Source organism: Megachile rotundata, chromosome 12 (genome assembly GCF_050947335.1).
Source record: "Megachile rotundata isolate GNS110a chromosome 12, iyMegRotu1, whole genome shotgun sequence".
Classification (NCBI taxonomy): Eukaryota; Metazoa; Arthropoda; class Insecta; order Hymenoptera; family Megachilidae; genus Megachile; species Megachile rotundata.
This window is the reverse complement of record NC_134994.1, coordinates 14355636-14369280: the sequence shown is the minus strand read 5'-3', so window position 1 is coordinate 14369280 and position 13645 is coordinate 14355636. Positions and strand designations below refer to the sequence as shown.

The window sequence follows — 13645 nt, the reverse complement described above, 5'->3', positions numbered from 1 at the left end:
ACCTTGTATTTATAAATGTCGATACTGTAGGAAACTGCATGAACATTACAAGGTTACCACCATAGACGAGTCACTTATATCGAGACTAATATTTTTAACTAATATATCTCTCATTTATATACGCATATATTTCTAATTTCAACACAGACAAAAAAAGCTGTCAACACTATATATAACTAATATCAATTTTCTACGTATGAGTTATTAATTATATATGTTATGCATGTTTCTATAGTTGGCTGCAATGACCCTAAATAACGGTTTGAACGTTCAAACTGCAGCAGCACCATAAATGAAAAATTAGAAATTTATTATTCATTGGACAGTAGTTTGTCAAAAAATAATAGGACTTCATTATTTTAGATTATCATGTAGGTATTAAGGTGATTGTTCTACTTTTCATTAAATGTATGTGATGATTGTGTTTTAAGTTACTTTGTGTTGTTTACATTTTTACCCTCCTTATTCTGTATTTACATTTTGTTTTTATAGTAAATATATATTTCAGAGAACTTATGAAAGAGGAAATAAGGAACTAATTATAGTCACTGTACAAGTATAATTTCATTAGAGTAATACAGTATTTGTATTATACATGATGTATATACACCATTGAGACTTTATTTTATAATTGTTGACAAGGGATGTCTGATAAAAGTAAGTAAATTTAATAAATCCTTCATTGTTTAAATTCTATATACTATTTATTTATTATATATACATTGTTATAGAAAATAAATCATACGTAAGGACAAAGTATAGAGTTCAAAAAAAGAATACTGAGCATGCAAATTTTAAAATGCCTTCAAATAAAAATGTAGATGAATATTTACATGGATCACAAAACTTTTGTTTGAGATGGTCCCCAGGTTCTACTGACAGCAATATACAAAATGTTGTAACTCCTAGTGAAAATGACATAATAGTTATAAGTGACTCTAGTTGTAAGTCTACTTCTCCTAGTCCAACTTGTAACTCTAAATCAAGTTCTACGTTAAAAACACAATCTAATAGAAGTAAGAATGTATATATTTTGGATTCTTCTGATTCTGATATTGAGGCTGAGAAGGATGACAAATTTTTTCAAGCATGGAGAAAAAATAAAAACATAAATTTTATTAATCATAATAGGGAAAGAAGAGATATTAAAAAAAGTACTGCACAATATACTTCTGACGAGTCTTCTCCCAATAGTCCCAAACATTGCAAAAGATTTGTTAGACATATTAATGAATCGAGTTCTTCAGACTCTGTTTCAGAACATACTGCTAAAAATATTTCAAAATCAAATGTTCAAATTCATAACAATGTAGCAAATAAAGTAACTTCATCGTCAGATTATACTAGTTGTAGAAGTAATCCAATAAATGTTGAATGTAAGATTCAACCAACTAAAAATTTATTAATTAAGAATAAGAAAAATGTTACACGAAGAGACTTCCAAAGTATAATTAAAAACATAAAATCTACAAAAATGGTGTATGAGTCACCAAAAACTATCAGAAGAGATAATGTCACATCAGATGAAGACATAAATGATATACATCCTGCTATTTCTACAGACAGGAAAGAAACAAATAATAAAATTATTGACGAAACTCCAGTAGATTCTGAGAGTGATATTGTTCAAAGTTCTCAAGTAAATTCAGCAAATGTTTATAAAACTCCAATAAACCGAATTTTGTGTAAACCACATGAAAATAAAGGTGAAGGAATGACATGTTCTGAATTATCAGAACGAAAGAAGAAGCAGATTTCACAGTGGCTTATGACAACTTCACCTAACTCACAAAGCGATACCTCGCTTAGTATGGTGCCTGCAACTAACAAAGATGACGTAAGTTCTGGGAATAGTAGTTTAGAAAGACTAGAAATGAATTATGAAACTCCAAATAATAGGGGAAAAATACATCGTACTCCTAAGAATGAAAATGGAATAACAAATTCAGATTCTACTAAACGAACTAATTCTGTAACATTAAGACAAACTACATTGAAGGAATGTATACAATCAAAAAATGATACTCCAAAACCCTGTACATTAAAAAATAATGCTGCAAACACACCACAAAATCTAGTCATTACAGATTGTCAGGACATATTAGATAAGTTGTATGGTAAATCTTGGCGTGATAAAGCTCATATCTTATTTACAAATTCTGAACAACGAAAGCCTGTAATACCTACAAGGAACAGAGCAGTTCAGACTGAAAGGTAAACTATAAATATTATTTTTTGCCTTACAGTTGTTAACTATATCAATATACAAATTTTTATATTGTAGGAAACCAAAAAATAAAGGAAGGTGTCATGTAACGGATTCAGAAGATGATGATTCTAACACATGTAAGCAATTACATTGCAGTTATATTATTTTTTTTGTACAGACGAATGAAAAGAGATAATAATGATTATTCGAAATATTATTCAGCCTTACAGGATCTGAAATTACAAAAACGATTGCCAAAAAAGAATGTGCGAAAAACTACTAAACAAGACAGTTTTATTAATGATCAATCATCATCAGGAAGTGAAAGTGAAAGTTTGTATTACACTGCATTGACAAATCCAAAATTATCAGTAAACAGTACACAAAAGAACAAAAATCTTAAAGGTCTACAAAAGTAAGGAATACATATGTAGAATGTTTAAATATGACAGAAATTCTTACATAATTGTTATAATTTATATTTTAGAGTTCTTAGAGTGTGTGATACGGATACCGAGGACGAAGATAAAGAAAGTGATAATAACGAATACGATGCAGCAAGAAAGAAACTATCATTTGACAATGATGAAATTGAGGATTCAAGTACTAGCGAATTCGATCCTGGTGATGAGATACCACCGAAATCTACAACTAAGAAAGGTAATACTTTTGTTTAATATATTCAAATATTTTTTTACATGAGATGTAACGTTTATAGAGCTTACTAAAATTCCACGGGAAATACCTAAAGCGACTAATAAAAATAAACCAACATCAAATAATCAAAAGTATAACAGTTTTCTATCATCTTTATCGGAAAATGTACCTATTACTTGTGCACATCCGGATGCTAGAAAGTATAGATTGAATTATAAAAATACTAAAGAAGATCTGTGTAACTATTTATATAAATTGTATAACGAAAAAGTATTTGATAAAAAACTACCAGAAGACATGACAATAGAATGGAATGTACGTATGAGAGGAACTGCTGGTTTCTGTTACAACAAGAAATCTATAAAGACACTTGGAGGTGTTGTAAAATCTTCAAGAATAGTTTTAGCAACAAAGGTTTGTTCCATATCATTCCTTAAAAATGAAATCTGACATACATATTAAATATATAATATGATTCATAGATTCTAGATACTCCAGACAGACTTAGAGACACTTTAATTCATGAAATGTGCCATGCAGCTGCTTGGTTAATAAATGATGTTTCTGATGGGCATGGACCATTTTGGACAGGATGGTATATAATAATAGTATTCCGTATCATTTTAATATTTATTACAGACTATTATAACTGGTAATATTCTAGGGCTAACAAAGCTATGAAAACATTTCCTGAATTGCCACCAATCAGGAGATGTCATGATTATAAAATTAAAACAAAATTTACATACAGATGTGTGAACTGTGGGTACAGGTAAGGTGACCTGATATATAGAAAATTCAATTATTTATATATCATAGAAAGCTTGTCTATGTTATTAAAAATTTGGTTGCAGCATTGGCAGACATTCTAAGTCTTTGGATACAGAAAAGAAACGGTGTGGTCACTGCTTTGGAAAGTTTGAATTATTAGTAAATAAAACAACAAAGTCAGGAACTGTACAAGTACAGACACCTTCAAGAGAGCCGTCAGGATTTGCGCTTTACGTAAAAGAAAATTACAATACTGTAAAGAAAGAACGTAACATAAGACATGCTGAAATTATGAAAATTTTAGGTCAGCAATTTTCAGCAATTAAAATTGCAACTAAACAGAAAAATTTTGAAAATGAAGAAGATAATTCTGTCCTGAATAAGCAATAGATACTATCTTTGTTTAAAGTGCCTTTTATTTATAGATAGATTATATATTTTTAATATAATATGACATTAATGTAACATCATTAGATTATTTTGATTTTAGAAAGACATTTTACGAGTCGCAGAACTGATACAATTTTACCATTGCAGGCATTGGAATATGAAATATGCAATGAATTTTTTATTATATCCTTAATAGGGTTATTATTTGTAGAGACGCATAGCTTTTATATAAGTGAACTGTACAGCTATAATTGTGACTTAAGGATTTTTATTAATTTTGCACAATAAATGACATGCGTTAACAAAATCACTATACCTTAATTACATAATGATAATTCATAAAATACTATTTACACAAAATCAAAAAAAATTGAACTGTATCATTCGTTCAACGAAAAATAATACTCGACTTGCGCAAGACGGTCGATTTCAGTGAGATCCCCACCAGGAAGTACAGTGCTACTTCTCTATGCTTTCCATTTTTATTGGTAGTACACACGGTGGACAAAAACATGTCAATAAAAAAACAGGCGATATATAGAGATGTACGGATTTTGAACTTTTGCCTTAAAGACGGCGCGAAGTACTTCGGGAAAGATCGGCGATGATCGCGCGAGATCTCGAAAAGTTTGGTACAACTTTGGATCTCAACTTTCAAATTTCGAAACTTTGAAAGTGGGGAATTTTGAAATTGTGAAACTTTACAACTCTGGGACTGTACCACTTTGGAATTTCTGAACTTGTACTGATTTTGAAAGTAAATCGGTTCATAAGCGTGTGAGACTTTTGTAATAAAAAATATACAAAATTTTGTCTCACTGAGTATACACGTTCAGTGTTACTAAAGTTATAAATACGTTTGCGCGTTGCCCCTGGTTACGAAGTATGTTTGGGCCAATCAAAAGTGATATGGGCAGGACAAATAAAATTCGTCCGATGATAAGGGTGGTCTTTTGTTGAGCGAATAATAAACATTTTGTGCATGGATGAACAGCACATATCATTTAACTGTTCCGCAGTGCACTGCTACATCGTATGATTATTTGTACAGTTTCAAATACAACGTTGCAGCGATTAAATCCCATTTCCATGTAAAGTTCTTCAATGAAAATGTTACCTAAGATTCTTTGCATGGGCAAAACGCATGCGTTGAATTCACGGTGTGGCGGCGGCATCAACAGCGCACTCTAAAAACAGTCGAGCCGAAGATGGCGACGTGCAAGTGGCGGTGTCGGTGCGGTGTTTGAGAGAAAGGATCATGTTGTTGCTGCAGTGTTCGCAGTGTTTCCGTGATCCGCGTTGAGTTCGGTGCAAATGTAGGAATGTCAGAGGCTAAACGGGTACCTTTACAGACCTTGGAGTTTCCGGAGTCCTTGGGCTACGCTGCGAAGAAGGAGAAAAAAGGGGAAAAGGGCAAACAGCTCGCGCCCTCCTTCCGCTTCACACTTACCCTGCCTGAGTCGAACGAGAAGGCATGTCCTGAGTTCAACTATGCACAGCTTCTCAAAGCAGCCGAGGTCAGTTCTACCTTTCACTCGTTAATGCACCAAAGGGAAATCAAAACCTACAATGTCCATCCATACGGTCACGTTTACCAAGACATTTGCCAAGACACCGGCTTAACAGTTTCGTTTCACACACGCACTTTGACAAGAAACTGTAAAAATGCCAATGGAATCGCCCATTTTCACGGTGCATAGGATGCAAAGAAGTTGTATCTGTTGCCCGAACCTATTGTCATATCATGGTTATAGCATGAGATCCGAACACCTCGCGACGTGCTAAGTTTTTGTATTTATTTAGATTTTTTCGATTACAATGCATCAATATTGTATCTAGATTATCAGGAAAAGGTGCGATTAACTTGAAGCCATCGAATAGAAACGTCACAACGCATTACCGGTGTACATCCGTGTCAACGTATGCTTCCACGAGACACCGTCTGTCGAAGTTTCGTTTCAAACCTAATTACGAACGAACGTTTAACGATCATTTTCGTGGCAATCGTTATCAAGCATATACGAAATATCCGTAGAACTATTAGAATACGATAGTGCTATCCGGTGTCGCTGATTCGCTAGAGCGACGCTCCTGTTACTTATATGTATGCGTTTGCACGTTTTCTCTAACGTCTATGCTTTTATTAACATTTTTTACTGGAACAGACTAGTAATATCGTAATCTGTTTTATCTTGATAATATTATATGGTTACGTACATCTCTTTACTAGTTTTGTGTTCGGTGGACGGAACACGACTCGTGACTGTCGACATACATGGAACATGTTGCACATTGCTTTTACGCTAAGCTAATGTTACGAATTTATAACATTGTTCAATTATATTACTTTTTTTATTATTTATTGTATTGTTATTAATAAATATTTATCTCTGTGTTTTCTTATTTACCTTGTAATAACATGATATCTTTATTTTAAGATTATTAAAGTGTTGGTTAGTTTTTCCTAACGAATTTTAACGGAACTACCGTTTATTCTTGTTTCTTTTTTAAATGTATAGTAGTTTTTTATAAGTCACGATGTTGCAATAAGATATAGCGTGTTTAAATAAGATAATTAGTGGTAAGTAGCTTTTAAATGAACGTTCAGATACAACGTATTTCTTTAAACGAAAATAACAATTAAATTTACACAATGAAATTGTTAAATAATTTTACATTCGTGTATTTTAATAAATTTAACATTATGTTGTATTTAATGTACTCGTTACTGAATTTGACTATTCTTTTATTTGCAACTATTTTTAGTTTAACAACAAAACATAAATTTATATTATGTATAAAATAAGCGGAACATATTGTAAATATTAGCGATAATATTTTTAAGGAGAATTAATATAACACAGTGTTTTGTAATGTTTTGCTTAATTAAAATAATTTGTTGCAACTTATATTAAACATTGTATATTTATCGTGCAAAGTATTATTGTTTGAGTTTGTTGACAACTATATTTTTGTTGGGATCAATCACTTATAGTAGCGTCTTCGGTATTAGGAGCGCAGAAGATAGCGAGAAGTCGCGTGTCTCGGTGGAAAGAGCAAGAATGACATTCTGTTTATAGCATAGGCTCCTGGTATGAATGAACAGCTTATGCCCTCTTTTGAATCGACTATCGTTCTGTTCCACACTCCGTACACGTTTGAATGAACATTATTGAAAATATCAAATATTGATACCTAAGTATTCTTTTTACGTTTTAATATTTATTAATAAATACATTAAAAATATACTTCAAAATATTTTGTTTCGCATATCTCAGATATACGCATTGAAATATTACGAACTGATAATTTTACATTGATACTTGTATTTTACAGAAGAAACGTAGAAAAGAATCAAAACGTGGAGATGACAATCCAAGCAATGGGCTATCGTTCGATGACGATGACGACGATGAAAAATATCGTGAGATGGCCAAACGGTTCGAAGCAAAATATGTACGTAAAAATATTTTGCTTATTTGAAAATTTATGTTATTTTTTTGTGATACATTTAATCGACTGTTACAGGGAACGTCTACCGTCGGAAGAAAGAGACACAAATATGATGAATATGTGGATCTGGGTGCTGGATACGATGAAAATGATTCTTTCATCGACAATACCGATGCGGTATATAAACTATTTATTTCAAGACATTCCAAACTTTTATGGGTCGAGACCCGCTTTCGAAAAATTTTTCGCGACCTACTTGCAATGCATTATTATTCAAATTTCTAATGTTCTAAATTCCTGAAGTTCGATACCCATATTCTGGGAATTTTTTTATTAAATTCGTATTTAAAATTCAATGATAAACTTTTGATATAGTAATGTACCGTTTTAGTATGATGAAATCGTACCAGAAGAGATGACTACGGCACACGGAGGTTTTTACATCAATTGTGGAGCTCTCGAATTTAGAACAGCAGATCGCCATTCACTTGTCCACAACAATAACAACAACAACAATAATCCTAGTAATGACGATGAAAGCAGCGAGAGCAGCGAAGAGGATACGGAGGATGTGGACAGTCCCAAAAGATCTGAGAAACGAAATATTAGTTCGTCGGATGAAGATGATACTGAAGACATTACCGGTGATCAACCAAGAAAAGTAACTGAGGTTATAGTACAATGTCATTTGGTTGATCGCTGTTCTATGTTAAATGTTTGTTTCTTTTACAGAAGCAAAAAGTGGATGAAAGTGAAGAAAAGAAATCCACCCACGAAAACATAATTAAAAAGAAAAAGAAACAAAATTCGCATGATCAGCAAAATTCTCAACAAGATGGAGAGACTTTGAACAGACGGAAAGAAAAAGGAGAAACTACAGATGCGGAAGGTAACATAATTGCATCAAATACTATAAATTCGTAATGTAATTATTATTGTTATTATAATAGTAATAATAATAATGACAACAATACGAAACAATTTTTAAGGGTTCCTTCCAAATTAGTTTCAGAAGATCAAGAAGAGAAGAAGAAATCTGACAAAACCGATACGCAAAAAAATAAAAATGCAACCGACAAAAAGTTCGATATAAAAAAATTCAAAAAGAAATCATCCAATAGTAATGGTCTTGATGGAAAGAAGCTAGAATTAAAAAAATTAGGTGATAAAGATAGTAACATTAATGACGCGATAGAAAGTGTAATTAATGCTGCAAGGGTCGATGATGAATCCAGTAGAGACACGACCGATTCTGGAAAGTCTCGATGTATAGGTACAGAATCTGAATGTGATGATGTTGATAAAGACGAAGCGCCATTGCCTGATTCCCTTCCAGAAAATGTTGTAGAAATAGTAAATAATCTAAAGGCGCGTGCCGAAAATAGTAAAGAAGGGAAGAGTAAATTTTTCAATAACGCAGTAAATACGTTATTGTTTAGGTAAGTGATTGTTACGTAATGTTTCAAAGTTTATAAAAATAAATATTAGCAATGCCATTTCAGTTTAGAGAAAAGGTTGAGAATGCTGTCTTCTCCGAGTCTAAGGTTAGAAACTTATGGACATTTAGCAAGATTTTTACCATGTAGTAAAATGGCACTTCAAAATAGAGCAAAGAAATTGTATGTGCAAGATCTTGATTACAAAATCAAAAACCTTATACAGAGGTAATAAATACCGAGCAACTGAATCTATGAACAAGTGTCATAAATTTGTTTATGCAATAAGTATAACTAATATGTTATTACAGGTTAAAAGAAGTAATCAATGAAATAATGCCACCTGCAATGTACAAATATTTTGATGAATGTCAAAAAGTTGCAGAAGAAAAGTAAGTTCCATTTTCTTTTTTTATTTTTCTGTTGTCGGTTACTAAATATCTAGTGTAGCGGAACATCGATGAATTGAGTTTGAACTATCGAATTAAACAATAAATACGAAAGTTTTTTTTGATCTTACAGTTAGTGAAGGAAACATAATATTTTTGAGATTTTTAATCATAATTATGTGTATGACATTGAATGGGAACTTACTATAACCTTCTATTTCTTAGTCCTCATTTATACTGGGATATATACCGGTACTGTTGGTAAGGTGCCCCTCGTAAGAGGAAACCTTTTCTATTTTCACCTTTCCTGTCATTCTTTATCTTCCTTTTCTTCTATCATTTCTAGTTCCCCTACTCTTCTCATGCTTATGTATTGCAGCTATCTCAATGTTTCACATGCTTCGAAAAAACGTTCATAGTGTTATATATGAAAAGTTCAAAAGAAATTTTATAAGTTTGTTATTGATTTTATTGAGATAGCAAAAAAATGCGGGGCTTTTTATCATCAGTATCAGTGTTTGGTTTATCATAAGCATCATCTTTTTTGTCGAGCAATAGAGCTTTGCATTACTAGAGATTGATTATTCGATGATCATATTACCATTTTAACATTTTTATTACAAAATTCATAACATACTTTTATTCAGAAATTTTCTCGATTAATAATTTTTAATTACGATAAATGCAAATCATTGTTTTTATCATCATCATTATATGTATAATTCTTCTTCTAATTAATTTATTTTTTTGTTAATGTTAATTTATAATTAATACTATTATAGGGAAGTAGACGGGTCGCCCGAAAACGCTGAAAGTTCTGATGATGAAGATAATTGTGAGGATTCAGAAAAGTCAAAAATTCCTAAAAAGCGATTTCCATGGACCGAAGAAGCAAAGTAAATTTTTTATATCTGATTCCACACGTATCGGATGAAACAAGTTTTGTTGAGATATTTAGTTTCGTTTTCTGTGTTTGTTACAGGAAACTTGTTTATGAAATTGCAAATGCAAAGAGGCAGTGTTACATTGTTTTAAGACCAAGAAAACTAAGCATGTATACTTTCGTAGGATCATTTTTACTTCGACAAGTTCTACCGTTATGGCCACGTGGATATATGACAGCGCGTACCTTATTCAAGTTTATCGATGATACTGAACCTGCAACAGTAACGACCAAGTATGTAATCAAGCAACATTAGTGATTTAATACGAAATTAATATTTTTGTGTTCATATTTTTATGAAACAAAATGATTTAATTTCAGTACAAAGAAGAAATCAAAGAAATTAAAAGAAATTGGTAATGGTAGTGCTGTTAATTCTGAGAATACAATACATAATTCTACTGCACGGACTGAAACATCAGCTGTAACTAATGCTTCGGTTCAAGAAAAAGAAAAACATTTAGGAAATGCATTTAAAGGTCACAACGTTACGGAAAGTTCTACGAACTGTGTAAAACAAGGAACGACAAAATCCAGTGATAACGTAGAAAAAAGGCAACATAGTTCAAAAAATAAAGACAAAAATAAAGATATTTGTAATTTGGGACAGCAGCACGAAAATTCGACGACAACATCTAACAATACTACCGTAGGAAAAATATCTGTCGTGCCTACGGCTCAGTTAATGGCCCAAAAACCAGTTAAAAGTCACGTGGAGAAGATTAATTTGATGGACTTAGGTAATAGTTCCCTTTCTATTACGCCGGTTAATGATTTTCATAAATCATCTACAAAGATGAATGAAAATAAAAAGGATGTAGTTTCTATTACCGCTTATTCTGAAACTCCAAATGTTCTTCCAAATACAAATGAAGTGCCTCAGAGTGGACATCATTCTGTACACAGACAGGAAGCTTCATATTTATGTACACAATCACAACATTCAAACTACTCTACATCTAATCAAACATCTACTCATTCAAAACCTGTGTCTTTAAAACATAGATTACTACACGAAAATCCAGAAGCTAAAACCGATAAAAGAATAGAAGATAAAGACGTTGAATTGGTTAATAAGACTGAGAAAAAGGATAAAAGGCGGGAACGATGCGTGGATGTTAAACACAAGTCGCACGACGTTAAAAAGAGGAAAAAGGATCAAAAAATATCGGACAAACATTTAAGTCATATTAATTCAGATATAGTGCCTATGCAGCAACAACAACCAGTGCTTACAAAAGAGGAACAAGAAAAAAGACAAAACGAGGAAACGATTGCTGCTACTACTTATTTGAGTCAAATCATCAATGATGATGTAGCTCCGAGAGAGAAGCGAAAAGATATTATTTCGGATGATCCGGTAGGTACCGTGGTGCCGCCAACTGCACAAGAAGAAGACGTTCAAATGGTGATGAGGTCTTTAAAAGAATTACAAGAGTTGCAAGAGATGAAGTATTCACCAAATCATTCACCGGTTAGCACCAATATACAAAAATCTAATAAGTCAAATACACAATGTGCTACTTATCAGGATGACTATTCACGCTTATATCTTAAAAAAGATGGTAAACTAAAATCTAAAGATGAACCACAGTGGTAATATTGTCACATAACGTGCACTAGTAACGTAAACAGTGTTGAAGAGAATGAAGAACGCCAGTGAACAGATAATAATTTCATAGAGAACTATAGGCGGATTTTTCAGTAAATCTACATTATTTTTTATGAAATCGCGTTTACGTAAAATTGATAAAAAAAAAAAACTTCTTCCATTATGAATCGCGTTGATATCGATAACCAAAATCGCACGCTACAGAGGAACAGCGTGCCGCGATCTTATTGAGTCGCATCAATTTTTAAATATTTTAACAAACCGCCAAATTATGTAAATATATATTAATTCATTCGTAATAATTTGAAAAAGCGCGTGTACAGACTAAGTATAAATTATGGAGAAGTATATTAATCGTATAGATATTTGTAAATAAGTTAGCGTCCATTCGCCGTGAATGGGGTGGTCTGTGAAACTTCATTTTATTTTTAATTTCATTACGTAGCGTTGATTGACAATTTTTAATACGAGTCTAGGAATAGTTGAAAGTTATTCGTCTGCCGTGAGTCGTGTACTGATGTTATTTCGTTTTATCAGGAAATCGGATTGCGGTGCGTTCCTTTTAATTTTCTATACTGCCAAGATTTAGGGAGCGGTGGGTTACTGTCGTTAGTAAATATATTTCACACAATATCCAGTAATTGCTGGCCACCCTGAATCATCGAGCGAAAAAGAACGTTTCAAATGGTGTTCCTTTTGCGCACGAACAGCAATTATGGTTTTGTGACGTAACGCAGAGAAACGTATTTATTTGTATCTATATTTTTTGACGTGTATTCGAAATTGAAATCTTTGCCTTCCAAATTATTTATTCACATCGGTCATATAAGCAAATTATCGAATTTGTTTATTGAATGCAAAACACGAATAGTTTTATGATTTGAAAATAAATTGCACATGTATATTTATGCTGTTTGTAAACGCAAGAAGAAATATAACTTGAAATGTGTTTAATAAGTTCCAGAATACGCTAAACGTTTTTAGGAAGTTCATTAAAAAAAAACGAAAAAATGAATGCTTAGTTTTGTTTACAAACTACAAAACTGTATACATAATTGGTATGCGACTTAATTATACGATCGATTTTAATAATCAGAATGCGAGGAACGAATGTGCGTGAAAGTATTGTTTAGAAAGAGCTACAATATTTTTGAAACACAAAGGTGACGATTAGTGATGTATTATATACTATAAACTTTCTTTTCCCCTCCCATCTTACCCTTATGATACTTAGAATACGATTAAGCGTCTTGTACAATTCTGCACCGAGAATTTCCACGAAGACGACTTAAAATATAAGTTTTGAATATTTTTTACAACATCTATATATTTCTTACCTTTACCTTTGCCCGTCATCTATATTGTAGAGGTGCCTCTAATGTCTGTAAGTTGTACATAACGCTACGATACATTTGTAGGAATAATTTATTTCAAACCTTTTCTTTGTATTATTTATAAGTTTTAACATATTAAAAGAAAAAAAAAGAATTTTAACATAATGAGTGTCTTAAATAGAATATAAAACTTCGATTAGGGGAAAAGAAAACCATGAAACGCAAGAGAGTTTTTGTTTTTATAAGTTCTCAATAAAAAGTATTAATTTTTTGCAATGTTGACTTTGTAGAATCCCAAGTACGTGCCTTGTATGTACTCTTATTTCACTTGATTGATTAGTTTATTTCTCGATCAATAATCTCGAAAGTTGTGCGCATCTTTGATAATTATATTAATGTCATGCTGGTCATGGCAGCCCGTTAAATCCATTATTTCATACAATTTTCACAT

At 32.0% G+C, this 13645-nt stretch overlaps 2 protein-coding genes across 6 annotated transcripts; both read left to right on the top strand.

Moving 5' to 3' along the window:
* Positions 1 to 225: 225 nt before the first annotated feature.
* Positions 226 to 4334, top strand: LOC100878100 (Germ cell nuclear acidic peptidase). 3 transcript variants are annotated; one of them, XM_076538043.1, is made up of 11 exons: positions 226 to 371; positions 509 to 657; positions 732 to 2214; positions 2285 to 2346; positions 2432 to 2624; positions 2697 to 2869; positions 2928 to 3280; positions 3349 to 3461; positions 3531 to 3638; positions 3721 to 3871; positions 3942 to 4334. In XM_076538043.1, the coding sequence occupies exons 2-11, from the start codon at positions 645 to 647 to the stop codon at positions 4014 to 4016; spliced, it is 2724 nt and encodes a 907-aa protein (XP_076394158.1). In that variant the 5' UTR covers positions 226 to 371; positions 509 to 644; the 3' UTR covers positions 4017 to 4334. The 3 variants fall into 3 exon arrangements, with proteins under 3 accessions (XP_076394158.1, XP_012136730.2, XP_012136732.2); XM_012281340.2 differs by having other exon boundaries at positions 3721 to 4334; XM_012281342.2 differs by having other exon boundaries at positions 236 to 383; positions 3721 to 4334.
* Positions 4335 to 5178: 844 nt separating this feature from the next.
* yem (yemanuclein) lies at positions 5179 to 13470 on the top strand. 3 transcript variants are annotated; one of them, XM_076538042.1, is made up of 12 exons: positions 5179 to 5544; positions 7364 to 7483; positions 7556 to 7657; positions 7872 to 8141; positions 8213 to 8369; positions 8487 to 8919; positions 8983 to 9144; positions 9228 to 9308; positions 10088 to 10201; positions 10288 to 10482; positions 10570 to 10988; positions 11254 to 11394. In XM_076538042.1, the coding sequence occupies exons 1-12, from the start codon at positions 5350 to 5352 to the stop codon at positions 11295 to 11297; spliced, it is 2292 nt and encodes a 763-aa protein (XP_076394157.1). In that variant the 5' UTR covers positions 5179 to 5349; the 3' UTR covers positions 11298 to 11394. The 3 variants fall into 3 exon arrangements, with proteins under 3 accessions (XP_076394157.1, XP_012136728.1, XP_012136729.1); XM_012281338.2 differs by having other exon boundaries at positions 10570 to 13470; XM_012281339.2 differs by having other exon boundaries at positions 5373 to 5544; positions 8006 to 8141; positions 10570 to 13470.
* Positions 13471 to 13645: the final 175 nt, after the last annotated feature.

Bases quoted from the DNA above. Each gene is read 5' to 3' on its own strand.
- LOC100878100 (XM_012281340.2), top strand. The intron at 2,215-2,284 runs GTAAACTATAAA...TTTATATTGTAG, and splicing joins AGAGCAGTTCAGACTGAAAG to GAAACCAAAAAATAAAGGAA. The intron at 3,462-3,530 runs GTATATAATAAT...GTAATATTCTAG, and splicing joins GGACCATTTTGGACAGGATG to GGCTAACAAAGCTATGAAAA.
- yem (XM_012281338.2), top strand. From the start codon at position 5,350: ATGTCAGAGGCTAAACGGGTACCTTTACAGACCTTGGAGTTTCCGGAG. The intron at 7,484-7,555 runs GTACGTAAAAAT...CGACTGTTACAG, and splicing joins AACGGTTCGAAGCAAAATAT to GGAACGTCTACCGTCGGAAG. The intron at 9,145-9,227 runs GTAATAAATACC...ATGTTATTACAG, and splicing joins ATCAAAAACCTTATACAGAG to GTTAAAAGAAGTAATCAATG.